Source organism: Bos mutus, chromosome 2 (genome assembly GCF_027580195.1).
Source record: "Bos mutus isolate GX-2022 chromosome 2, NWIPB_WYAK_1.1, whole genome shotgun sequence".
Lineage (NCBI taxonomy): Eukaryota > Metazoa > Chordata > Mammalia > Artiodactyla > Bovidae > Bos > Bos mutus.
This window is the reverse complement of record NC_091618.1, coordinates 10,774,168-10,801,479: the sequence shown is the minus strand read 5'-3', so window position 1 is coordinate 10,801,479 and position 27,312 is coordinate 10,774,168. Positions and strand designations below refer to the sequence as shown.

At 37.3% G+C, this 27,312-nt stretch overlaps 1 protein-coding gene across 4 annotated transcripts in view; it reads left to right on the top strand.

Annotated features, from left to right (window-relative positions):
• The first annotated feature begins 248 nt into the window (after positions 1-248).
• The window catches only part of EYA3 (EYA transcriptional coactivator and phosphatase 3), a 94,996-nt gene continuing 67,932 nt past the window's right edge, over positions 249-27,312 (top strand). The window contains exons 1-3 of one of the 4 annotated variants that reach the window (XM_070383847.1): positions 295-400; positions 786-906; positions 21,950-22,050. In XM_070383847.1, the coding sequence (XP_070239948.1) occupies positions 22,018-22,050 (33 nt within the window). In that variant the 5' untranslated portion in view covers positions 295-400; positions 786-906; positions 21,950-22,017. Of the gene's footprint in view, positions 401-785; positions 907-12,936; positions 12,954-21,949; positions 22,051-27,312 lie in introns of those variants that run through there. The other 3 variants (XM_070383842.1, XM_070383831.1, XM_070383837.1) reach the window with 3 other exon arrangements.

Genomic DNA, 27,312 nt, shown 5'->3' with positions numbered 1-27,312 from the left:
AGATCTTCTTGAAACCTGAGCGCTGTTTTTTTTTTTAAGCGGGCAGTTTGTGCCTCAGTGGTACCTTGGTCTGGGAGCTGCGTGAACCAACCAGCCTATCCACACACCAAGCGCCACCCAGACGCCGGGCGGGGCGTAACCAGGGGCGGGGTTCCCAGGACGGCCAGGTGGGCGGAGTCTAGGCGTTTTCCCCGCCCCGCCCCCTGAGGCCTGACACATGCGCCCGAAAGCTTCTGGTGGAACGAGGTGTGGATTGTGTGATGACCCTGACCGCCAACTTCCGGTTCCTAGGGATGCGCATCCGGGTCACACTAACGCCGCCGTTTCCTCCAGCCGCTTGGTATTCCTGTGTGTTTGGACCAGTCCCCATGTCCTACTGTGGGGCCTCTGCAGCCTTTGGGTGAGTCTCCGCTGCGGACAGGGTCTGAGTGCAGCCGGTCGGGTAATGCCTGTAGAGGGACGGTCAAGACTTGTGTCCCGGTCCCTGTGGGTGGGGGTTCTCTTTGCTTGTCCCTTGTCCCTGCAGAGCCTCCTGAGCTCATTTGGTTCCTTTCTCCCACGCCGGCCTCGCCTCTTTCACCTCAGTTTCAGCCTGTGTCGTCGCTGCTCACTTCTCGCCTTGCTTTTTTCCCTCTGCCTCATCTGCCTTTTAAAAGCCTTGGTTTTCTTGCCTTTTGCTTCAGCCCTTCCCTAAGCCACTGCCTATCGGTTTTGCCCATATTCACTTTCGCACCTCTCCTCCCCGACCTGTGGTCTCAGGATCTTCCTGTGTTTTCACCCATCAGGGCGGCCCACCTCCTCGTTGTGCTCACCCTGCTCCAACTGCGAAACTGAGCCTCTCTCAAGGTTCCTGGGTCTAGTTCCCCAACTTTCTTCACCCTTGACGCCTAGCTCCTCCCGGGACGAGTAGGTGACATTTGTGTTTCGCTTGGGGTTCTCCCGCCTTTTCTTAGCTAGAGAAGGTCTTTGCCCAAGTCAGCATCTGGGCAGATTTACCCGGCCTGGGGCAAGTTTTCCTTAAGGCGCTAGGTTGGATTGAACTCTGGTAGCTTCCGTAGTTAGGAAACAACAAAGGCGTTCCCGGTTCTTCGCTGGAGCACAGTTTAGGGGGCTTCGCTAAAGCAGGCTAACAGGTGGCAAGCACGCGGAACTGCTGGCAGTGGGGCCTGTGTAATCTTGTTAATCGACAGGTCATCAGGACGTCCTGTCATTTTTGTGTTCTCTATCCCATGAGAATGGATATGTACAGCCGAGGCAAAAATGCGGATGTTTTGAGACGATCGGCTCTGTTTTCTGTACGAACTTTACTTATAGAACAGTTGCTGTGATGGAAGACAGAGTTTCTTGGGAGATTATTAGCCCCAGATTTATAAGTTTATTGCCAAAAATTTTAGTGTGCTCTTACTGAAAAATTTTATGCTTAAAGAATTCATTATAGTAATTTCAAAGTACCTTTTCTTTTGTTGAACTTAGCGTGCATATATCTTTGTCTGTTGTATATTGTCTCTTCATTTTTACCATATTGACAAGTTTTCTGTTTTTCTTCTTGTTTCTTAATAAACCAGACATTACAGTATTTGATTACTTAGCCTGTTCTATTTTTTCTTTACTGTTTTCACCATAAACCATCTAATTTGCTAAACTGTTTCAGCCTTAGAACCATCTTTTTCTCATTTTTGAGGCTAAAGTTTCTTGTAAATTTCTTAAATGACTCTGTAGGCTCTTAGTCATCTCTGAATTGAAGGGTTGGTTTTAATAATAATTGTGTGGTGTTTTCCAAAAATTGTTATCTGAGGTATGTTTTGAGACAGAGTTGGATAATTTTTATTTTTGTCTTTCCAGTGTTTATGGTGTATGTCTCACACTTGATTGTAAATGTTTTGGTGTGATCAGTTTCTGTACTCATGTAAATTGTGCTCTCAAATTTAGTACTTCAGCAAGCAGAATAAATACAGCATTTAGCACCTGCTTTTCTTTTGACTAATAAGTTGTAGAAAAGTGTCCCTCATTATATGAGACATATGCAAGCATAGCATAGGCCTTGGCTTATTCCAAAATTGGGCTGATCCCTTAAGCTATTTTTAGCAAAAGACTTTGGAGCTTGGCCATATTAGTGCTAGAAGCCACAGAGAAGGACCCTTGTGGTTGGCTTGCAGGACTTTTTTAAATACTGAGGAAAGCTCTTTTGAAAGCTTCTTACTACTACCTCCTCCGCAGCACCTAACACTGGAAAACTCTAGCTTCTGTTCAACCTGACCTCATCATTTCCCAGTCCTTAAAATCTAACCCCAATGAGTCTGGTCTGACATTTCTGTGTTTCCTTATCTCCAGGATGGTGGGCTCTTTTTTCTTTTGTACACACATATACCCATATTTGGATTGATGCAAGGCTGTCTTTCAACCTTTTTCATTTCTCAACTTTTTACATCTTCAGCATGTCTTGAGTTTAAAACCTTGATTGGGTACTGTAGTTTACAGCTGGAGGGGACCATAGAGTTCAAACTTACCCTTCATTTTACAAAATAAGGAAATTAGGGTTTATTGGTGATGTTTTTTCCAAGGTCATTTTTCGCAAAAGAAGTCCTCTTCAAGCAGCTAGAGAAATGGGTTTTAGTTCTATCAAAGCTGTAAGCTGGAGAGCACAATATTGTAGTTAGTGATTAATGTCAGTAAATTTATGTCTTAGGAATAAAAGTTTTGGGATAAGAAATCTACGATGTGGAATTTAAAATCAAAGTGAAAGTTGCTCAGTTGTCTCCGACTTTTTGCGACCCCATGGTCTATAGAGTCCATGGAATTCTCCAGGCCAGAATACTGGAGTAGGTAGCCTTTCACTTCTCCAGGAGATCTTCCCAGCGCAGGGATCGAACCAGGTCTCCCACATCGCAGGTGGATTCTTTACCAGCTGAGCCACAAAATTGAAGACTTAAGTCATTTTTGCCTTCAAAGAGAGACTTCAGAAAGAAACTGTGTTGTTTGGAAGTAGAGGTTGAAAAGTCTTAGGGAGTCTCTTTCTCTCTTTTCTCTAAAATCACTTTGGCTTATTATGATAGAAATTCTGCATGAAAGCCCTTACATGAAACGAACATCCTGTGGTCTCATTGGAGCAGTTGTGTTCACAGTCTTGTTCTTTGCACAGAATAGTGATAGACTTTCCATTTACTGAAAAGCCTGCCCCTCTTACCTGCCAAAGGAAAAAAATACCACTGGAGACGACTTACTGTGTGTGTTTTTAAAGTTGAGGAGCGGAGTCACTGTTGGTTTTCCATAAAACTTTCTGCTTTAGTTTGGCAAAGTCCTAGTTTGTAAGCCTGTTCGCTTAATTTAAGATAACATTTCTGCATATTAGTTTTTTGCCTGGAGGGTTTTTCTGTTTTGATTTTGTTTGACTCTTTTTTGATTTTGATATTTTGTCATTTTACCTGTTACTGCACTTTGTTTTACATACTTTAATTTTTATCCTTGAATCCTAGGATATGTTTTAAGGAAAATACAGTTTTAAAAAATTTTAATTTTTACAATGTCCTGGTGATTTGTACCTTGCAGTATGATGGTTCCTGTGATCTGCATAAGCCACCCCATGACTTCATTCTTTTTGTTTTGCTTACAGACAAAAGGCTCATAGATCATCTTTTTTGGTAGTTGTTTAAAAGATTTTTGTGTTCTGCATATAATAGCAAGATATTTTAACTTATGTGTGATTTAAATGGAGGAAAAATAAAAATAGTTCAACATAAAAATAGTTCAAAATATATTTAAGGTTATTAGAAATAGTTCCCCCCCCACATTCATTTAATTGGTTTATACCAAGGGACCAAATTGTTCTATTTATAGTAAAGGGAAAAAATGGGTGGACTTTATGTCTGCTGATTAACTTAATACAGGTTTATGTTCTTCCACAGAATATATGGCTTAAGCTATAAATTGTCTTATTGATATGTTTTATTTGCAGAGAACATAGCAAACAATGGAACAGCAGCAACATCATCATCTTGATATTTTTACTTGATCACATTAGCCCAAGTTCTAGAGCAACTAATTATTAAATGTAGAAATAATAAGGATATTTTCTCTATTATTTGTAATATATTAAACAAGATATTTGAAATATGGGCTTCATCAAATTTTTCTTTGCATCAAAGATACCCCTTTTAAATATGTGGTAGTGTTTTAACTCAGAAGAGGAATAGTAGTTCGTGCTGACCTATTGTAAGTGAACAGATCGGCCCAAGGCAGTCCGTGCTTAATATCTTAAAGATCTTGTTGCAGATTGTGTTGGATGCACTTTAACTTATTAGCTTGGTTAATATTTGTACTAGGTAGATAGGTTTTTATTCACCCTGGAAAATAGTAACAATCTTTGTAAGACATTGAGCAAAAATGTTTGATACCTGCTGTATAGTACAGTTATATTACATATATAGGCAGTTCATCTGAAGTAGGTGACATTATACAAGGCTGACATTTACACTTAGATTCTGAATGTACCTTTATTTGTATATATCTGAATTAAAATATAAGAGTAAACATAACTTATGGTGTAGAGGGAAAAAAAATATTAGAATCAAAATAAGCTTTAATCCATCTTAGGAAAGTGTCATTTCTTATTAGTGCAATGGCATACGATTTTTTTTTAAGTATTTTTATTGATTTATTGGCTGTGCTGGGTCTTCGTTGCCGTGAGGACTTTTCTTCAGTTATGGTGAGCGGGGGCTACTGTCCAGTTGGGGTGCCTGAGCTTCTTATCACAGTGGCTGTCCTTGTTGAGGAGCACTGGCTCACGGGCAGGCAAGCTTTAGTAGTTGGGGCTCCCAGGCTCTAAAGCACGGGCTCAGTGGTTGTGGTGCATGGGCTTAGTTGCTCTACGGCACGTGTTGTCTTCCAGGACCAGGGATCCATCCCGTCTCCAGCATTGGCGGGCAGATTCTTTACCACTGAGCCACCAGGGAAGCCCCGGATTTTTTAAACTAGGTTTTATGATTTTTAATTTTCAAAATACTCAGTGATTTCACTATTTAAGGTTCTTGTATTAATCTTTATTACAGCTTAATATAAAGTCATGTTTTTTCTTTATACATATAATTAAGTAATTTTCATTTTGGAAACTTTTTCACAACTGAACTGTGAAAATCTGTATTAAAACAGTAATTTTTTTTTTTAAGCACATTTTATGTAGTACTTACTCTGTGCCAGAAGTTACCAAACGGTTTACTTATAGTATTAACTCTTTTATCCTTACAACACTGTGAAGTAAGTACTATATTTATCTCCACTTACAAATGAGAAAACCAAGACACAGAAGTTACATAATTCACCCAAAGTAACACAGCTAGTTGGCAGGAGAGCTGGATTTGAATTTAGTTTTTGTAGCTCCAGAGTTCATGACCTTTTTGTACAAAGTTCCACTGGTTTAATGAGTTCTTCCTTCATAACAGTTAAAAAATCCAATTTTTCTGAAACACAGAAGAATACTGCTTTTGGTTGGGAACTTCACCTGGTCATTTTATAAATGCTGGCTTAAGGTAAATTGCAAACCATTTACTACCTGGGTTTTTTAGATGACAAAAACCACAAATTGAAGCAAATCATTATCCTTATCCTTCCCTCTTAAAAAAGTACTATATGGAAGTTCATTACATTTGAGGTGTTTGCAGAAAAGGGAGTTTAACAAAATGTATTTTCTGTTACTAAAATGTTTACCTCTTGACATTAATTTTTCACTTTCTCTGATTTGCAGAATATTAAATAAATTCATGTAATAGTCTTGAACTTTGAAATCTTACTGACCACAGTATGAACTTAACAACTTTGAAATATAAAACAGAAAACTAAAACTGAAATTTCTGACTTACCTCTAGTCTCATTTCCAGATTTGGAAATTTGTGCAAAATTAAGTGCACCCATCTGTTCAGGACTACAATATTTAGAGTAATACATTTAAATTAGTGTTTTTATTTTTACTTTAGAAAACTGTTTCATAAAACAGTTCCTTTTTTAATTGAAAATGCAAATAGTTATTTAGAATATTGTTAATCATATTACTACTACTTTTTTGTGTGCTTTTATTATTTCCAAATTTAAAAATTTTGTTGCCTAAGGGAAGGAGATGATTTAATATTAGTTGAGGTGCATCTGAATGCCAGAGCCTGAAACTTATATGTGATGAGAAGTTATTTTTCTGAGTATTTCAAATATAACTGAGAATCATGGGATCTGGTTAACAAAAAACTACGTTGTTTCTGGTCAGAAGTGATGCTTGGTTACAGATACTGCTTATTTTAATTCTTATGTATTAATCCCCCTTATTAATTCAGACATGTTAATTAAGTATACTATTTTTCAATGGTGGCTTTTGTCTTGATTTTTTTCCCCTCTTTGTCAGAAAAGTATTATTAAGTGAAAAGTATAAGCATTGCTATGGTGACTTAGAATGCTATGGTATTTAGAATGTTCTTTGATTTAAACGTTTGATTTTTGTTTCAAAAGGGGCTTTCTTTTATATGTGGTTTTGATAATCAGTTTAGTTTCTAAAATTTCAATAATTTTCTTTCACCTGAAATTTAATAATGTAGCAATTACTGAATTTAGGAAAATCGGCAGTTTGTTGCTGTCAGTATTGTTACTATGGGAATAAATTAGAATGATTAACTCTTAGGTGAAATTGAACTTATTTAGTTTCCATAGTAGTTGAAGAAGATTTAGGTCAGATTCACCTGTTCCTTTTTTTGAAAATAAGAGGGCATTTTCATTTAACACAATGATGTTAATTTTTTCCTACTAGATTGATGATATTTATGATAATCGCACTCTCTTTACTGACAGCATAATCCAAAATGTGTGTGTGATTTTCTTTTTTCTTGAAATATTTCAGAATTTAGAGAACAAAAGGCAAAAGGAGAAGTGGGCAGCAGAGGATTAGATGGTTAGATAGTATCACCGACTCAATGGACTTGAATTTGAGCAAACTCCAAGGAGGTAGTGAAGGAAAGGGGAGCCTGGCATGCTGCAGTCCATGGGGTTGCAAGAGTCAGACACGACTTAGAGACTGGACAACAACTTAGGATACAAAATAGCACACGTATATCTTACTAAAAAACATACCCTTGTAATTAACGTATTCACTGAATTTTTCGAATCTGTTTTTCCTTTTCACCAGTTCTTAACTTTGCTATAGGTTCAGTTCAGTTCAGTCGCTCAGTCTTTGTCTGACTCTTTGCAAGCCCACGGACTGCAGCACGCCAGGCCTCCCTGACCATCCACACCTCCCGGAGTTTACTCAGACTGATGTCCATTGATTCAGTGATGCCATCCAACCATCTCATCCTCTGTTGTCCCCTTAGGAAGGAGTGATTAGATAACACTGAAAAATAAATGTTCTTGAGAGTGAGTTCTATAGCTTTTGCTTATCTGTCGTATTGGTGTGGTATTTAATAGCTAGACGAACTGAAACTATCTCATTTCTGTGTATCTCCTGTTAGTATATATTTAGCTCATTTCTGTGTATCTCCTGTTATATATTTATTCAGTGTTGGTACCTCTCATGCTGTGAAATTGTTGTTTATTTGGAATAATTATGATAAACTGTTGATTATTACCCAGATGGTTTATTTTCCCCTTTTCGTTCATTTTCAGAGGCTTAAAAAAAAAAAAAAAAAACTAATTTAGAGAATCATTAAAATTTTGAATGTTTTATCATGCGTAGCTTGAAGTGGATATTTTTCTCCTTTTTGACTAGTTTTTTTTTTCCTTAATCTTTGGGTAAAACGGCAAACTTTTTTGATCACAACCCACCATAAGATGCATTTTTCATTGTTATCCAGTACTTATACACATATATGTACATATTAATATTTAAAATTGACAGAAGTTTCGTGAAACAATACTTATCTTTAATGTTGGTAATGCATTATAATGTTTAATTTAATTTTTAGTTTTGGTTAATTGCATTGGGCTTCCCTAGTGGCTCAGTGGTAAAGAATTGGCCTGCAATGCAAGAGTCACAGGAGATACAGGTTCAATTCCTGGGTCGGGAAGATCCTCTGGAGAAGGAAATGGCAACCCACTCCAGTATTCTTGCCTGGAGAATCCCAAGGACAGAGGAATCTGTCAGGTTACCGTCCATGGGGTCGCAAGAGTCAGACAGAACTAAAACCACAACCAGTTGCATTTCACTCAAAACAAGCTATTAATAGCCACTAAATGGATATGATAATCTAATAATGAATTGAACCTACAGTTTGAAAAATTCTAGTGACTACTAGATTTTTTTACCAGTATAAAATTTTTTTGGAATTGAAGATGCTTGGATTTATTGGTTTTTTCACCAAAATGTATTTTGATTCTCTTAAGCTTTTAACTTAAATAATTGTGCAGAGCAGTTGATTGAAGGAGGCCTTGTTTACTGTTTCTGTCACCTCTGTCTTAGGCACATCATTTTTAAAAACTGCAGTAATATAGAATCATGAGGTTGACACTGCTTTGGTAGTATGTAGAGCTTCTATCATTAGAATCCTTTTTTAGTTTCCATCTAACAGTCAAAGTTTAGTTTGATTAAATCGCTTTTACAAACTTTACTTCTGCTCTTGGAAACTGGTCAGAAGGTTACAAAGGTGCTTTCTTCTGCCTTTTTCTGGCTCCCATCCAGTCTTTGGAAACCAAAACAGAGAACAGAGGAGCGAAGCAGTTTGCTCCTGTGTATGTAGTCATGTGAAAGCAACACGACTGGAAAGTCTTCAGGGTTTGTTATAGTGGATTTATTTATTATCCCTCTTCATTTCCTGTAATCATAAAGGGGAAATACGGTAGAGATAGCAACAGTTCCTAGCATATCACAGCTATTAGAATGAGGCAGGGTCAGCAGGCAGACTCTACTATTTTTACCATTATCGCCTCTTAGCTCATAATGAGCACTTACTATGTGCCAGGCACTATTTAAAGCACTTCACTTGTATTAACTCATATTTACTTAGGAGGCCTTGGGGAAGAACAAGAATGAGAAATGATAAAGAAGAAAACTGGCCTTCTTAGTATCTTCTCGTTATCTAACTTGTGAATTCTGGCTGTTTATGAGTATAGCACAGCATAGCATACATTTTTAGCTTGATCAGCTTTTTAAAATCATTAGTCCTGTCTGTGGTGTTCTAAACTGAGGCACATAGCTGTGGTTTAAAACCTCAGGCTTTGAAGCTAGGCTGCCTGGGCTTGAATTCCAGGTTGATGAGTTACTGTCTGTGCTGCAGTTTTCTCATCTATTAAATGGTAATAATAATAAATAGTGCATATCTTAGAGACTTTTCAAGAGGATTAAATGAGTTGATATACATAAAGTACTTAGAACAGTGCCCAGCCCATAAAACAAATTACATAAATGTTAGCTATTAATAACACACAGTTGAATCTCCTGAAAGTGTTTGTGACCATGATGAGTTCATATCACTAAATAACAGGACATGTTTGACATTCAGTGTTCTCTTGCCCAGGAGCTTGACAACAGCTTTCCTTGAGGACTTGGAAGTTCTTGTGTGGTGTTGGAATCAAAGCCAATGACAAAGGTTATGAGCTGTAGACCCATTCTGTTGCCTCTCTTGCAGGAATCTCTTGTTACATGGACCTTTAATAATATTAATATTTTGCCCTTTGAAAAACTAAGAGAAACTAGTAATGAATTGACTTTCACCAAGACCAGTTTTCTGTCCTGAGTCTGTTAAAAAAAACTTTTTTCTTCAACAGTTACATTATGCTAACTATGTGCCAGACACTGTTCTAAGAGTTTTACAGATACTAACTCCTTTGAACCCATGACAAGCTTTTGAGAAAGACACATTAGTATTTTTCCCATTTTACAGATGAAGTAAATGAGACTCAGGAAAGTTAAATAACTTGTCTAAGCTCCCACACCGCTCATCAGTGCCAGAACTGGGATTTGAAGATAATGGCACCCCACTCCAGTACTCTTGCCTGGAGAATCCCATGGACAGAGGAGCCTGGTGGGCTGCAGTCCATGGGGTCGCTAGGAGATGGACATGACTGAGCGACTTCACTTTGACTTTTCACTTTCATGCATTGGAGTAGGAAATGGCAACCCACTCCAGTGTTCTTGCCTGAAGAATCCCATGGACAGAGGAGCCTAGTGGGCTGCTGTCTATGGAGTCGCACAGGGTCGGACACGACTGAAGTGACTTAGCAGCAGCAGCAGCAGCAGTCAGACTCCATGGAGAAGGAAATGGCAACCCACTCCAGTATTCTTGCTTGGAGAATCCCGTGGACAGTGGAGCCTGGCAGGCCACGGTCCATAGGTTCGCAGAGAGTCAGACACATTTGAAGTGACTAAGCAGGCACAGTCAGACTCCTGAGGTCATGCTCCAAGCTTGCCAAACCTGCCTCTTACAGAGGTGAATTATGTTGAAAAAGGTAAAATAACAAGTGTTAAAACTTACTTCACTACTCTTTACTCTCTACACTGAATGATTGGGTGATTATACACTGGAATTATGGTTGATGATGTTTGGTCTGATGGATTTTTGAAGGGGCAAATAAATTTGAAGTAAAATATTAATAAAAGATCTGAACCTAGATTTTATAGTTTTGACAGCTAAAGACTTATGTTTCAAAAGACTCAGTTCTGTTAATACAATGTGTAGTAAATTTTGTTTGAATACTGGAGAGCTGATTAATAGATGTGATGCGTAGATATATAGAATGCTATATAGGATTTTGAGTTTAGAAAATGGATAGTGTAAGGTATAAATTTTTCTATATACCTGGAAGCAACACATTTATAGAACATTCATGTTGGAGAATACCATGGGTCAGGTCAGAGCACCTATAGAAAAGTATATGATTCTCTTAGAAATGTTAACTTTAGATTAAGGGAGGGTAGAGATAAAGTGTTGGAGGCTGAGAATTCTGTGGAGTCTGGATCTCCACACATTAGAGAAACTCATGCTTTGTGAATGACGTGACATGTTACTGAAAACTGAAGAGAGATTTGAAGAGGGTTGGAAGGAATGTAGTAGACCTGTGGGATTATTATTAAGGTCACTTTGACACTAATTCAGGTTGTCTCATCCCTTCTCAATACTTTCTACTGTGGTTTTGGAATTTTTCCTGTGGAATACTATCTCCCAATTTTATTGGAAGCTTGTGGGGAAAAGTTTGTGTTAATTTACAGACAACTTCAAAGGATGATTTTCCAAGAAGTAAGGTTAGAAATTGTGAAAACAGTTTTTCTTAGAGAATCTATTCCTGATAAAATATTTTTCCTAATAAGAATTTGGTACAGCCTAAATGTGTTTTGTTTTTTTTTTTTTAAATTCTTTCTCAGTAAGTTCTGATTAGCGTATTTAGTGTAAAAAAGTTACTGTAAATATTCCTTGGGCTGACAATACCATGATACATTAGTCAGTCATGCCTCGCAATAAAGTAGCCAGAAGAATTCACCAGCTTTACCACAGTCAGTTGACTGGGCTGTTTATTTACAGAAGGAGTTAACCAACGTGATGATGGCTTTTGTACGTCCACATCAAGTCCACAGGGAAGGTGTAGTTGTTTCCAGTTTTTTTGGCCACAGAAATGTGATCTGTGCTGATGCCTAAATTGTGAGAGCTGAAAGGCTGTCTTATGGTTACTTTAAAGGGAACCTTAAGGGCAGCTTAGTATAGGTCTGCTGGATATTTGTGTCTGCTTCAGCAGACTCCAGGGTACAGAGGACTCTTGAGTGGTTGTGTTAATGGGTAAGTTAGATAAGTATTTTTTATGAGGTAAGGCAATGGCACCCCACTCCAGTACTCTTGCCTGGAAAATCCCACGGAAGGAGGAGCCTGGTAGGCTGCAGTCCATGGGGTTGCTAAGAGTCAGACACGACTGAGTGACTTCACTTTCACTTTTCACTTTCATGCATTGGAGAAGGAAATGGCAACCCACTCCAGTGTTCTTGCCTGGAGAATCCCAGGGACGGGGGAGGCTGGTGGGTGCCGTCTATGGGGTCACACAGAGTCGGACATGACTGAAGCAACTTAGCAGCAGCAGCAGCAGTACTTGAGAAAGGTTGCCATCAGCTGGTGAGACTTTAGTGGATTTCTAATTGGATTGATAGGAGAAGAAATCATGCCATAAAGTATATGCAGAAGTTTCAGAAATATACCAGACTTCAAGTAAAAGAATATGGAGAATGGGAGGGGGCCTGGAGGTTCATCAGTTTCTTGGCTCTTACTCTTGATTTTGAGCATCTGGTGTTCGTCTCCTGGATAAAACCCAGAGAAATGCTTTCGAAACATATAAAACAATCTGCTCAGGGAGGGCTTACTTTATAGTCTCTCTTCTCCCCATGGCATTTGGCATATATAAATCAAAACACATCACTCTCTTGCTTGAAGCACCCATTACCTCCCCAAACTGCTCATCATGTGTTACAAGGCTCTGTGTCATCTCCCCGGTTGCCTGCTTCTCAGACTCATTTCCTGTCACCTATAATTTGCAAAAGTCAGCCTTTTTGCTATTTCTCAAAAGTGCTAGGTGTTACCCTGTTAGTTTCTTTACATTTGTTTCCTTCTGAAAGCCTTCCTGTACATCTTTTTATAGCTTTCTGCTTTGCATTATTCCCGGCTTTGCTTAAATGTTACCACTTCAGATAAATTATCACCTAATCTGAAATAGCTCCCCTGCAGTCATGCTCTATACTTTACTTTGTTTTATTTTCCAAAGAATTATTACTTTGTGAAATTATATTACCTTATGCATTTGTTTTCTTCCTGTGAGAATACAAAATTCCTTGAGGCTGGGGACTTTGTGTTCATCACTGAATTCCCAGTATCTACAGTAGTGCCTGGCACTATAGTAGACACTCAGTAATTATTTTATAAATGAATGAATGAATTTTGAGGTTAGAAAGAAGCAAGCACAGTCTGAAGCAACTATAGACTTCCACAACAAAAGCAGCAGAAGCAAAAAGCAAAGTGAGTAGCTAATTCCGGTGTTTCTTGCCCAGATAAAGCTATGATAGGTATTCTCTAGAGTAGAGTCCTGGCATGGGAGACCAGATATATCCGTGGTAATTTATGTGATATTCAGAAGAGGCAGAAATTCATATCCAGAAAGCAAGTGACCTGCAGACACTGCCTACCTGCCTCTTCCATAGTCACTAGAAGTCATTGTATATAACTAGAACCTGTGTATGATAATAGATGAACAAAGATTCTCGGCCACTCAGAAAAAAATGCTTAGTTGAAACTCCTAACTACAAATATGAACTAATAGTAACCTAGATGTATCAGCCACTTAAGGAAAATTAATACTGTGAAAGAGAGGTACCCAATGCATCCAGCACTAAAGGAGATAGTGAACAGTGTGAATTTAGTATAATGTAATATAAATTAATATAAAACACTAAATTTAGTATAATGTAATATAGATTTTAAAGGTAAGAATTATTTCAGAGGAAATATAAAAGGAAATAAATATTGAAATTTTAAGAATCATAAAGGGTGAACAGCACATTAATAAGTGTAAAGATTGAGTGGAATTCAAATGCAGAGGATATCAACAATAATGGCAGAGTAAGAACCTCTGAAAATTCTCCATAAAAGCAATGAGGATACTGGCAAAAATAGTCAACGCTTTCAGGATTCTGAAAATTAACTACAGGCTTGCAGCAATCTGAATGTTTAGTCAAGAAAAATAGCTGAATCTCAGCAAAAGCAGTGAACTTTGTAGCATTTTAGCTTGCATTGTGCCCATTCTCGTCTCTCTAGCTCCAGCCTTGGAAACCAACAGCCCACAGTCATGGTGAAAACTAGCATCCTGGAAGCCGCTGGAAGGGGCAGAACAAGAATGGAGCTCCTTCAAAGCCCTGTTCCCAGAAAACATTATTATTTGACCTTCTAGTGGTTCCTTGAAAGACCTCATTTGCAAGACTGTATTTGACCTGAATGGGAACTCACCCTGTAAAAATAGCCTTTCCCCTCTCAAATTAGAGATAGTTATTGAACATCATGGATTCAGTACCAGAAAACAGATTCAACAGTACGTTAAAAATAATACTCTATAGTGCAAGAGGTTCATCTCTGAACTAAGTGCATTATGTGGTTCAATGTCCGAAATCTAGTAACATACTGTATTAATAGTAAAGAGAAAACCCATATGGTCATTTTTGTGGATGGCAGAAAATCACCAGTGTCATGCTTAGTAGTGGTATGCAAGATGTATTCTTATTAAGGTGAGGAAAAGAAAAGAATGCTCAACAGTTAGCAGTTACTTAATATTATAGTGGAGGTGTAAGAATATTATTAGGCAAGCAGAAGAAATAAAGAGGTTAATATTGGGGAAAGAGGAAGAACTATTTTTATGCAGATGGGGAAAATATATACATGAAACTCAAGAATCAACCATCTTATTATTCTCATTGTTAGAAACAATAAGAGACTTTGGTAACAGGGGAGATTACAAAATTAATGTGCCAATATTAACAACTTTCCTATATATAAAAAGTAACTTCTTTAGAAAATATAATGAAAAATATAACAAAGCAAAAAGATAAAATGCCAGCACAAAGAAATGTAGAGGATCTGCTAAGAGACTAAAAAAAGTATTAAGTAACTGGAAATACATACTCTGTTCTTAGATAGAACTCAGTATTGTAAACTCATCCTTAAATTAGACCTTCGTGGTCTAATGCAATTTAAATTACAATTTTTTTTTTTAAACAAAACTTTCATAATGTTATCCTGAAATTTGTTTGGTAAGCATATACTTTTCTTTTAGTGATTTAAGTTTAATTTGTATATCATCCTTTTTAAGTTGCTTTCAGAGAAGATTCCAGAGTTTGAGACTGCTGGCCTCTGGATTCGATTCCTTCATTTTAGAACAACCAGAAAATAATAGTCTCTGGGGAAATTATTTCAGTTAAGAGTCTTTATCCAGGAAGAGTAAATTCCTAAAATTTACTCTTGTTTACTTTGTTGCTTGAAGTTAACATTAACAGCTTTTACTGGTTCAATTAATGAAGCCTTTATATTTTTACTCTGTTTGATATATACATTTTAGTGTTTAGTTAAATGGCATTTTCAACACTGACATGCATTTTTGAAAGCAGGCAAAACACTCTAAGTAATTATGATTTCTTTCAGAATATGTCTTTAAATACCAGCATATTCTATCCTGTGTTCTACTTCAGTATTTTTCTTCTGGTTTCAGATATTCAATGAATATTTTATGTTGAGAAAGAATTCTAAGGCTGTTTCCAGGAAATACAAAAAAGGGAGTTCCAAAGAAAGAAATACATGCAAAAAACCTAAAAAGATATTTACTAAGTTATAAAAGTCACATTTTTCTAATGACAAAAATTTCTGATTATCTAGTATCATTCTGTATAATCTATTTATTAATTTTCTTGATACAGTGCTTAGCATAGTGTTACAAAATTTTAAATTAAATGTTTAGTAAATGCTTTTATGAAGAAGCATGCTACTCTCTGGGCTTCCCAGGTGGCGCAGTGGTAAAGAATCCACCTGCCAGTGCAAGAGATGGAAAAGATATGGGTTCAATCCCTGGATTGGGAAGATCCCCTGGAGTAGCAAATGGCAACTGGCTCCAGTATTCTTGCCTGGAAAATTCCATGGATAGAGGAGCGGGCTACAGGTCATGGGGTTGTAGAGAGTCAGACATGACTGAGCAACTAAGCAGGCATGCACGCACGTACAAACCTTAAGACATCCAAATTGTATCCCTTTGTATCTGCTTTTGAGTCTTATTAAACTATTATTATAAGCTATAATCAGTGTAAAATCTTACCTTTTTTTTTTCACCTTTTAAATGGACCTGTATTGAAATAGGTTACAGCAAAATCCTTGGTGATCCGTTGGTTAAGACTCTACCCTTCCATTGCAGGGGATGTGTGTTTGATTCCCAGTCAGGGAACTATTATAAGATACACCTGCCGCTTGGCACAGCTTAAAAAAAATTTACAATTTCATTTAATACAGAATGTAGAATTACAGCTTAGGTAAATCTCTCCACATGTTGATTGTTTCTAATTTTTAATTTCTGTGAGCAAGAAACACTTAGTTTTTAAAATAAATTTAGCTTTTACCCCTGTATTTAATTTTGGGGGGGAAATCCAAGAAAAGTTAATCAGGCCACGGGCAATTTTATGACATCTTTTATACTCTAACCAGAGAACAGTCTGAAGATACATACAGTTTTACAACAAGGGCCTGAATATTTCTTTTCTTCTTATGTTTCAGATAACTTTAGGTTTTGTTGTTTAGATTATTTTTGTAGTTTAATATGTGTGAAGTGTTTTTTTTTTTTAATATTAAAATTTATTCAGTTAGTAGTGAGAATCTTTTTTCCCTGAGTGCCGACTTGACCTTTGTTGTTACCTAAGTTGTCTGTATCCTTTTGCCCCACATAGAAGATGGGTAAAATGGCAGCCCACTCCAGTGCTCTTGCCTGGAGAATCCCATGGACAGAGGAGCCTGGCAGGCTGCAGTCCATGGGGTCGCAAAGAGTCAGACACGACTGAGCGAGTTCACTTTCACTTTCTTTCAAATGTTGTAGACGTTAAGTTTATCTGTCATAATTATTGCAGGTATTGCTTCCATTTGTTTATATCCTTTTACTCTTACAGTTGTTATTTTTCATTGTGTTAAAGTATGTTTTACAAAACCAGATCTATTGATTTGTTGCTTATGCTTTCTTTTATTGACCCAAATTTAATCTCTTTCTCACAGATGAGATAAATAGGCTATTCTGTTTTCTCCAGTATTATTTGAATGCTCAGTTCTTCATGTATTTAGAATTACTCATAATGTATGATGTGGATGTGTTTTTCTCCACATTATCCTCAGTTTTTCTGACAATATTTAAATAAGGATTTTCTGCACTTTAAGCACTTTTGAAATTTGATCATTATTTTGGTCTTTCTAGTCTCGTGGATCTTCTTGTATTTTTTTTTAATTGTGGTAAGTATACATAACAAAATTAATAATTTTAACCATTTTCAGTATATCATTCCACAGCATTAAGTACATTTACAATGTTGCACAGCCATCCTTCACCACTATCCTCTACTATCCTTATTTGATATAGTTCTGCTTTAAGCTGAAACACGATTGCTATTAACCTCAGGTAGATTGTTTAAATTTCTGAATTCCACTTGTCCTGTACCTAGGGGATATGAAGATATACCAATTGTGTTTTAAGATGGTTGTGGAGATAAAATTAAGTAAGACAACGAATGTAAAAATATGTAGTGGGTTTTACATGCTCGGTAATCAATAGGTCTCTTATCCTTCCCACTATAGTTGGTTTTCAAGACTGATGTAGGACTGATCTTTCTTAACTGACTTTGTTATTCTCCTCCAAGGTACCCATCATTATTTTTGTCTAATTTCAGTAAGAAGTTTGTACATATTAGAATAAATCTTTATTTATTTGAAACATCCTGATAGATTGTATAGATTATGATACCCAAATTAGCATTTAGTATCATCCCACCGATACTTACTACTAAGTACTGTTCTGCAAGAGACCGTTGATATGTTTTCTTATGTTTTGAGCCATTTTCATTACATCTTTTCTGATTTTGCTTTATGAAGCCTCCTAGTTTATAAATTAGAATTTAATGAGATATCTTTAGGCTTTATCATGGTACTTTAGGTGTTAGGACACTTGTTTCTAAATTAATTGATAGATCCCCTTTAGAAGATTTCAGTTACTGTTGAATAATAGTACTTGAAGCAGTTTTCTTCAGGTCACATAGAAGAGGGTATTTCGCTATTTGTTTTCATTCTTCAATGTATATGTGTAATTATATTTGAGGACAGCATGATAAACATTTGCCAGTTACCTACTTCTTGATAACTTCTTCAGGCTCCTGATGCTTATAACTATTATTGCTGAGATTTATTTAATTTTGGGAAGCAGGCTGTTCATTTTCCCCGGGGAAACTTCAATAGCCTTTTCTCCTCCAGGGGATCTTCCCGACCCAGGGGTCGAACCTGTGTCTCTGACGTCTCCTGAATTTGCAGGCAGGTTCTTTACCACTGGCACCACCTTTAGTTATAGTTTTTCCAGATTTCTGCCCATGAAGGCATGTGGATATAAACTCTCTCCAAAAATGGTGGTAAAAGGGTTTAATTAAAAGTCGATAGTAAGAATTGAAACTGGAAAATTATGAAAAGCTGTTACTGTCCAAATGCCTTGAAAGTACTTAAAACAAAAATGCACTCAGGATATGTTTTGTTTGGCTGTTTGAGTAAATTGTAATTACATTCATTTACACTACGTTAAGAATCTGCTTTCCACTTTTAAGTCAAACCATTGTATATTATTGGATATTTTAATTCAGAAGATATTGGATATTTCAAAAGATGAGATGGTTGGATGGCATCACTGACTCAATGGACATGAGTTTGAGTAAGCTCCGGGAGTTGCTGATGGACAGGGAAGCCTGGCATGCTGCAGTCTTCCATGGGTTGGAAAGAGTCGGACACAACTGAGCGACTAAACTGAATTTAAAAAGATGAATCTCACTGAATGTAAAATAATGTCAGGTTATATTAATGGTTAAAAGAAACACCCCAAAACAAAAAGACAAAATATGCAGTTAAACTTCAGAGCGAGTACAGGAAAGCAAGAAAACTAAGATTTGTATGGTAATTCTGTACTTTTACTATTATCAAGTACTGGAACACCTTACAACACTTTCATTTGGTGGTTAGTAAGTGTGACTTTCTATTGTAAGCATGTGCCACTTGCTGAAAATGATGTAAGGTCTTAATATTAAAAGTTTTATTAGCACATTGATAAATGCTAGGAACATGATAAATACTTGTGTTCTTTTATTTAGTACAATTCAGATATTTAACAAATTATTGGAAAGAAGGAAGAATATTATATTGATGGAAAGTATCTTACATGGGGCTTCCCTGGTACTTCAGTTGGTAAAGAATCCGCCTGCAATGCAGGAGACCCCGGTTTGATTCCTGGGTCGGGAAGATCCCCTGGAGAAGGGATAGGCTACCTACTCCAGGATTCTTGGGCTTCCCTGGTGGCTCCGACAGTGAAGAATCCACCTGCAGTGCGGGAGATCTGGGTTCGATCCCTGGGTCGGGAAGATCCCCTGGAGGAGGGCATGGCAACCCACTCCAGTTTTCTTGCTTGGAGAATCCCATGGACAGAGGAGCCTGGCAGGCTGTAGTCCATGGGGTCACAAAGAGTCGGACACTACTGAGCAACTAACCACAGCACATCTCAGTATCTTACATGCATGGTGTAATAGAATCACATATGTTATAGTCATTATTAATATATTTTATATACAAGTGTACCAGAGTGTATGTTTACAGACTTCAGATATATCACATGCCAGCAGAATCCCAGAAATTCTGCAGCACTAAGCCATATGCATCCTTTGTAGTTTGCTTTTTGTGTTAACTGTAAAATTATCAAAATTATTGGTGTTCATTGATTATTTGATCTTTAAACTTTTTTTAAAATGTAAAAATTATCTATGATCCTTTTATTTTTCTCAGTTGAAAAATGAAAAAGATAAAGGTAATTTTTAAGATGGAAACAACCAAGGGTACTTGTTTTCAAAGAAAAAAGTAGAGGTAGAAAGATTGTCTTCCAATTGTTCTCTTAACGAAAGTTTTCTTGCAACCTGCCATAGGATTTATCTCAAGAAAACTAGGAAGCTATTCCCTTTCTGTTGTAAAATCACTGTAGTATTACCATCTTTCTAAAAAACAAAATTCAAGATTTTACCATTTAGTTTTGTATGGCTTGAGAATCTATTTCCCTGCTATTAAGAGTAGTATCTCTTTTAAAACCCATGATCCCTTTGATCTATAAAAGAGATCTGTGTTCTCCTTTAACACTGTTCATATTTTTAAAATCAAGAAAATAAGGAAAGCACATTTTATTGAGTACCCTCTTTTTTCTTTTAAAAAAACACTATTTTTCTTCCCTTCCTCTTGCTCACGAGTAGATTTATAACCCTTCCTCCAAGAGAAAGAATATCCCTTTACTCTCCTTTGCTGAGAATCTACTGATTAGAGATTCAATCATTACAGTTACAGCCTTCAATTAAGTAAGACATAGAATATTATCACTTTTTGTTTAGGTGAGAGCTGGTCACACAAAATTTTAACAAATAAGGTATTTAAAGGCATTACATTTCTCTAATGATTTGGTTCTATTTTCCTGTTTCGGGATAAAGTCATATATGTACATTATGTACATTGGCTCTGTAAAAATCCCATAGAGATAAGACACTTCATTTTAAAACTAAATCAGATATAAGCTGGTAAAACATGAAAACGTTTCATCTTTCATAATTGTGCATCAGTTTCACGTCACGTTGGTTATGCTCTCCTGAGTAGAGCAAAACAAGTGCAGGGAAGATAGCTCCTGTGAGCTTTGGTTATTGCGCACTGTAATTCTGCAGCACTAGTTATCTGCGTCATGTAGTTTGAGAACTTAGCTTTTGAGGCTCTGTGAATGAGCTACACGTGAGTGCATTGAGCATCAAGTGCTTCTGACCTTCAAACTTTTTTTTCTTTTGACATTTTAGATCAGGGCAGGGAGGAAAGCTGTGTCAGAGCTGGACAGTTGTGCATCTGATTGCATCCCTTACACGTGTTTTCTCTCCTTTCCCCATTCCGGAGTGTGCCCCTAAAGTATGTTGTATTGTACCAGGATAGAGCAGTAGAAGCCGAGTGGTGGTAAATTGGCACGATTGAAGCTTTTCAATTCTCTTTTTATTCATTACATCTGCAACAAGATTCTCTACTCGCTTTATTTAGCTTTGTATGTGAAGTTGGTTACAGTGGTTGGTAAAAAGTGAAAACAGGTGTGACCTTAATTAGAAGCACAAACAATCATGTGTTTTGGAGAAGTACTATTCTCATTTTTGTTAAATAGAAATGAGGAGTTTTTAGTTTTTATAATTATTTTGCTTTCTAACATCTTTCTGTTCTTCTGGCAGCAGGACACAAAAACGTGTTCTTACCAGTAAGTGTGGGTTTCCCTGGTGGCTCAGCTGGTAAAGAATCCGCCTGCAGTGCAGGGCACCCCGTTTGATCCCTGGGTCAGGAAGGTCCCCTGGAGAAGGGGAAGGCTACCCACTCCAGGATTCTGGCCTGGAGAATTTCATAGACAGTATAGTCCATGTGGTCGCAAAGAGTCGGATACAACTGAGCCACTTTCACTTTCTTTTTTTTCAGGGGCTTAGAGTCCTGTTTTTCTTCTCTAGTTTGGAAATCCGAACAGGAAGAGCAGGGGCTGAGAAAGTAAAGGTTTTGCTTTAATAATTGACTAAGTGGTAAATTTAGTGGAGCTTGTTATTTCAGGATAAAATGGATCCTAGCTTTCATTTTTATTTTCCTTAATTCTATGATTCAATATTTCACTTTATTTATTTGCATTATTAAAATAGATCCAAAAGTTTCCTTTGTGTTAATTACATATATACAGATGGTTGTGAAAGTATTTACTCGATGTTTCAGTTTACCTACTATTTAAAGTGATCCTGTGTGTGTTAGCAGTTATGTAAATAGTCCATGTTAAAGCAGGCTGGATGTTATCGTAAGTTATTGACTGGCTCGGCTAATGTTTAAAATTTTTAATATAACCCAAATTTTTAAACAATTGTGTCTTAGTTCATTTACATGGCTGTTACAGTGTTTAATGCCTTGGGCACTATAGTAACCGTGTTTTAAGTACAGCAGAAGTGGTTCCACGTGTTGGCTTTTGCAAGGTATTATAAAGTCGGGTAAACCTACCTGACTTGGTGCAGCATGTCAATTTTGAAAAGCCACGTGCAGATTTGAGATTAGAGCTCACGTAGAAAGACTGAGGTAGCAAAATATTTTAAAAATTATTCTCTGATGGCCTCAATGATAATGCTCTGAGTACATAAAGTGTTGAATCCCCGTTCTTTTTTAAACAGATTGTGAAGACTGCTGGGGGATACTTGCAATCCAGTCACAAAAGTGTAATAAAGAAATATTGGTCCTGATGGAAGAAGAGCAAGATTTACCAGAGCAACCAGTAAGTATTTCCTTTAACAATTTAAAGTTGATTGTAGAAAGGCTAATTTTAAGAAACTTTAAATATTATTCAGTTATACTACAGATTCTAAGTTAGAAATAAAATTGATGAAAGGACTCCTTAATAATATTCTTCTAAGAAAAGTGTACTTAAATTTATATTTTGCTGACTTAATGCCAAAGAGTCTGCTTAGAAAATTCAGCTTTACAAAGTAAGTATTGTATTTAGAAATGCCATTTTAAAAAAGCAGTGGCTAATTTGCAGCAATGGATGGACCTAGAGATTGTCAAATTGAGTGAAGTAAGTTGGACAAAGGAGAAATATCATGACATCCTTTTTGCTGCTGCTGCTAAAACATGACTGTCGCTTCAGTCATGTCTGACTCTTTGGGACCCTACAGACTGTAGCCTATCAGGCTCCTCTGTCCATGGGATTCTCCACACAAGAATACTGGCATGGAGTTGTCCTGTTCTCCTCCAGGGGATCTTCCCAACCCAGAGATCGAACCCATATCTCTTATGTCTCCTGCTTTGGCAGGTGAATTCTTTACCACTGGCACCACCTTGGAAGCCCCGACATCCCTTACATGTAAAATTTAAAAAGGAATGATACAAATGAACTTATTTATAAAATAACACAGACTCACAGTCTTATGGTTGCCTGTAGTGAAGGACGGGGTGAAGGGATAGTTAGGGAGTTTGGGATGGACATGTGTACACTGTTATATTTAAAATGGATAACCAACAAGGTTCTACTGTATAACTCAGGGAACTGTGCTCAATGTTAGATGGGAGGGGACTTTGGGGAGGAATGGATGTATCTATATGTATGGCTGAGTCCTTTTGTTGTCCACGTGAAACTATCACAGCATTGTTGATCGGCTATGCTCTAATATAAAATAAATTGTTGTCATTTTTAAAGCAATGGTATTCTTAAAGTTTTTACAAAATAAAAGAGGACATTTACCAAACAGTATATATTATTTCTGCTGGAAAATCTAGTTTTATTTTTGCCTAAATTTCCCTGACTAAATTTTTTAAAGTAGTAATAGTTGAAGAAAATGTAGTTTGACCACTGGCTAATTCTTTAAAATTGATAAGACCCTCGAGAATAAGTTGAATTCTTAATTTCTTTTAAATATTTAACATAAATTAATTTTAAATGTACTTGGGTGCTACAGATTTATTGCCTTACCGTGGTTTCTTTTTTTTTTCTTTTGGTCTTTTTAAATGTTTTTTTTTTTCTTTTTTAACCCATAGCATTTAAAAAAGGAAGACATAGTAATCATTCTCTTAAAATACTTTTTTGTTAAAGAATCTTTTCCTTTTACTTGAGCTTCTTTTTCTGAAATAAGATAAATACTGATTCAATTTGCTCTCCTGAATAAGCCTCTTGCATTTTAAGAGAATAGTGAGTGGTACATTTTTATCTCTCAGTAAAAGTCCAGCCTAAAAACCTTTGAATTTTGAAAGAAGATAACAGAGTATGTTTTTATGTTCTAGATGTGTTCTTTACATCAATGAAAGATGGTCACCTGCTTCCATTTAAATGATAAAGTCCTCTAAGTATTTTAAGTATTATACTTTATGTTCAGACATGCACATCAGTGATTCTTTTGCTGTTACTCTTTTAGTCCCCTCGTTTGAGTATAAAGCTAGGAAGACCTAAGCAGTTGGTAAAATGACCTTTTGAAACATTTAAAATGTCATTCCCCTATCCCTGGTGGAACATTAATAATCAAGGAAATGGTAGGGTTAAAAATCATCCTCAGCGATGTTTCAGAGATATACACTGTGAGAACAAATAGCTGAGTTAGAGACACTGAATGTACCAAGGAAGATTGTAAGACAAACGTCTAGTCATAGTTTCAAAAGGCTTATGTAAATGTTGACATCCTGCTGAAATGAGTATTGTTAGTTGCTCCTTACCTATTTAAGGGTAGTGAGAATTGTGAAGCTGACCTGTTGGTGAGTCATTTTTCCCCCTCTGCTTCATCTCCTTGTCGTTCTATTTAGTTTCTATAACATGACGTGCAAAACCTGATTGTTATTTCAGAGAGAGGTGAGAAATTAAAGTGGTTTAAAAGCAGATTTTCTGGGAATTCCTGGTGGTCCAGTGACTGGGAATCTCCACTTACACTAACAGGGGCATGGGTGTGATACCTGAGACTAAGATCTCACAAGCCATGTGGCGCAGCCAAAAAATTTTTTTTTAATTAAAAAAAATAAAAATTTTCTGCTGACTGTAGATGGTGATTGTCATGGGACATCTTTTTTTTTTTTTAATTGGTTTGTACCAATTTATTGTCTTAATTTATTGTCTTAATTGTCTTAATTTATTTGTCTTAATTTATGAAGGTGACTGAGTGACAACACAAAGAGATCAGTGCCATTGAGAGAAAAGTTTACTGTTACAATTCTCTTAGAAATAAGAGACATAGCATGCCACAAAGGGTCCCAGGGAGAGCACCAGTGTCATTCAGGAGGCAGAGACACATAGAGCAATCCTAGAATGTATCGTAGGGGAATGCATAGGCCACACTCGTAATTGAGGTTTCTACAGGCAAGGTACAAAAAAGATCTTCACGACCCAGATAATCACGATGATGTGATCACTCACCTAGAGCCAGACATCCTGAAATGTGAAGTCAAGTGGGCCTTAGAAAGCATCACTACGAACAAAGCTAGTGGAGGTGATGGAATTCCAGTTGAGCTATTTCAGATCCTGAAAGATGATGCTGTGAAAGTGCTGCACTCAATATGTCAGCAAAGTGGGAAAACTCAGCAGTGGCCACAGGACTGGAAAAGGTCAGTTTTCATTCCAATCCCAAAGAAAGGCAATGCCAAAGAATGCTCAAACTACTGCACAGTTGCACGCATCTCACACGCTAGTAAAGTAATGCTCAAAATTCTCCAAGCCAGGCTTCAGCAATACATGAACCGTCAACTTCCTGATGTTCAAGCTGGTTTTAGAAAAGGCAGAGGAACCAGAGATCAAATTGCCAACATCCGCTGGATCATGGAAAAAGGAAGAGAGTTCCAGAAAAACATCTATTTCTGTTTTATTGACTATGCTAAAGCCTTTGACTGTGTGGATCACAATAAACTGTGGAAAATTCTGAAAGAGATGACAGTACCAGACCATCTGACCTGCCTCTTGAGAAATTTGTATGCAGGTCAGGAAGCAACAGTTAGAACTGGACATGCAACAACAGACTGGTTCCAAATAGGAAAAGGAGTACATCAAGGCTGTATATTGTCATCCTGCTTATTTAACTTACATGTAGAGTACATCATGAGAAATGCTGGGCTGGAAGAAGCACAAGCTGGAATCAAGATTGCTGGGAGAAATATCAATAACCTCAGATATGCAGATGACACCACCCTTATGGCAGAAAGTGAAGAGGAACTCAAAAGCCTCTTGATGAAAGTGAAAGTGGAGAGTGAAAAAGTTGGCTTAAAGCTCAACATTCTGAAAACTAAGATCATGCCATCTGGTCCCATCACTTCATCGGAAATAGATGGGGAAACAGTGAAAACAGTGTCAGACTTTATTTTTCTGGGCTCCAAAATCACTGCAGATGGTGATTGCAGCCATGAAGTTAAAAGACACTTACTCCTTGGAAGGAAAGTTATGACCAACCTAGATAGCATATTCAAAAGCAGAGACATTGTTTTGCCAACAAAGGTCCGTCTAGTCAAGGCTGTGGTTTTTCCTGTGGTCATGTATGGATGTGAGAGTTGGACTGTGAAGAAAGCTGAGCGCCAAAGAATTGATGCTTTTGAACTGTGATGTTGGAGAAGACTCTGGAGAGTCCCTTGGACTGCAAGGAGATTCAGCCCGATCAGTCGTGGGTGTTCATTGGAAGGACTGATGCTGAAGCTGAAACTCCAATACTTTGGCCACCTCATGCGAAGAATTGACTCATTGGAAAGACCCTGATGCTGGGAGGGATTAGGGGCAGGAGGAGAAGGGGACGACAGGGGATGAGATGGCTGGATGGCATCACCGACTCGATGGATATGAGTTTGGGAGAACTCCGGGAGTTGGTGATGGACAGGGAGGCCTGGCGTGCTGCGATTCAAGGGGTCACAAAGAGTCAGATACAACTGAGCGACTGAACTGAACTAAACTGAATAGGCAAGGTAAGGCAGGGTAATTGTTTATTTAGGATTGGAGATTTGAGGTACAGAAACTATCACTAGGTATCTGGCCCTGGGTTTATTTAGAGCAGGGGAATATAGTTCAGACTATGGTTCAAAATATAGGCTCTGGATTGCAGGGGAGATGTAAGCAACTTTGGCTCTTAGTTTGGCCCTGTGATTAATGGGTGTGAAATAGACAAATACAGAAAATGTAGAAGATGTATTAACTGTTACAAATAACTAGGATAAGAAGAGTTAACGTCAGATACTGAGGAAAATTTTCACAGACTGTTCAGTTCAGTTCAGTTCTAAAGCTTCAGTGGAAAGAATGGTCCTGTCCCAAGTTGATAATGATAAAGTCATGATTTTTTTTAAATTTTATTTTATTGAGGTGTGGTTGGTGTTAGTTTCTGGTGTACTGCAAAGTGATTCAATTATACATATGTATAATACTTTACATCTGCTAATCACCAACTCCCAGTTCACCCCTCTCCCACTCTCCTCTCCCTTGGCAACCACAAGTCAGTTCTCTATGTTTGTGGGTCTATGTCTATTTCATAGATAAATTCATTTGTATCATGTTTTAGATTCCAAACATATAAGTGATTTGGTGTCTGGTAAGGGCCTGCTTCCTGGCTCATAGACTGCTATATTTTTGCTGTATAGCAAAGGAGGTCTCCTTTATAAGGGCACTAATCGTATTTGTGAGGGCTCCACCCTCATAATCTTATCACCCCAAAAGCCCCACTTGCACATTTTATCATATTTGGGATAAAATTTCAAAATATGAATTGGTTTGCGGGGGGCGGAATACAGATACTCAGTCTGTAGCATCCTGTGTAACCAGGGAGAGGAAGAAGACTAGTGAATATTTATATGTGGATCTACCCTAATCTTTTCTTTGGGTCGCCTGTTTGATTTTCTGATGTAAAAAACAATATGTAACTCCTTTTCCTATACATTTCTCTTAAGAGGAACAGCCCCAAATTCCATCCATTGCTGCATCCAGATCCAGTCCAGGGTCTGATGCTCACTAGTTTCTACTAGATCCAGTTGTGACCTCTTTTGAACTGGTAGCCTGTGAACTTAAAAAGACACATTTCTTGCCTCCCATTGC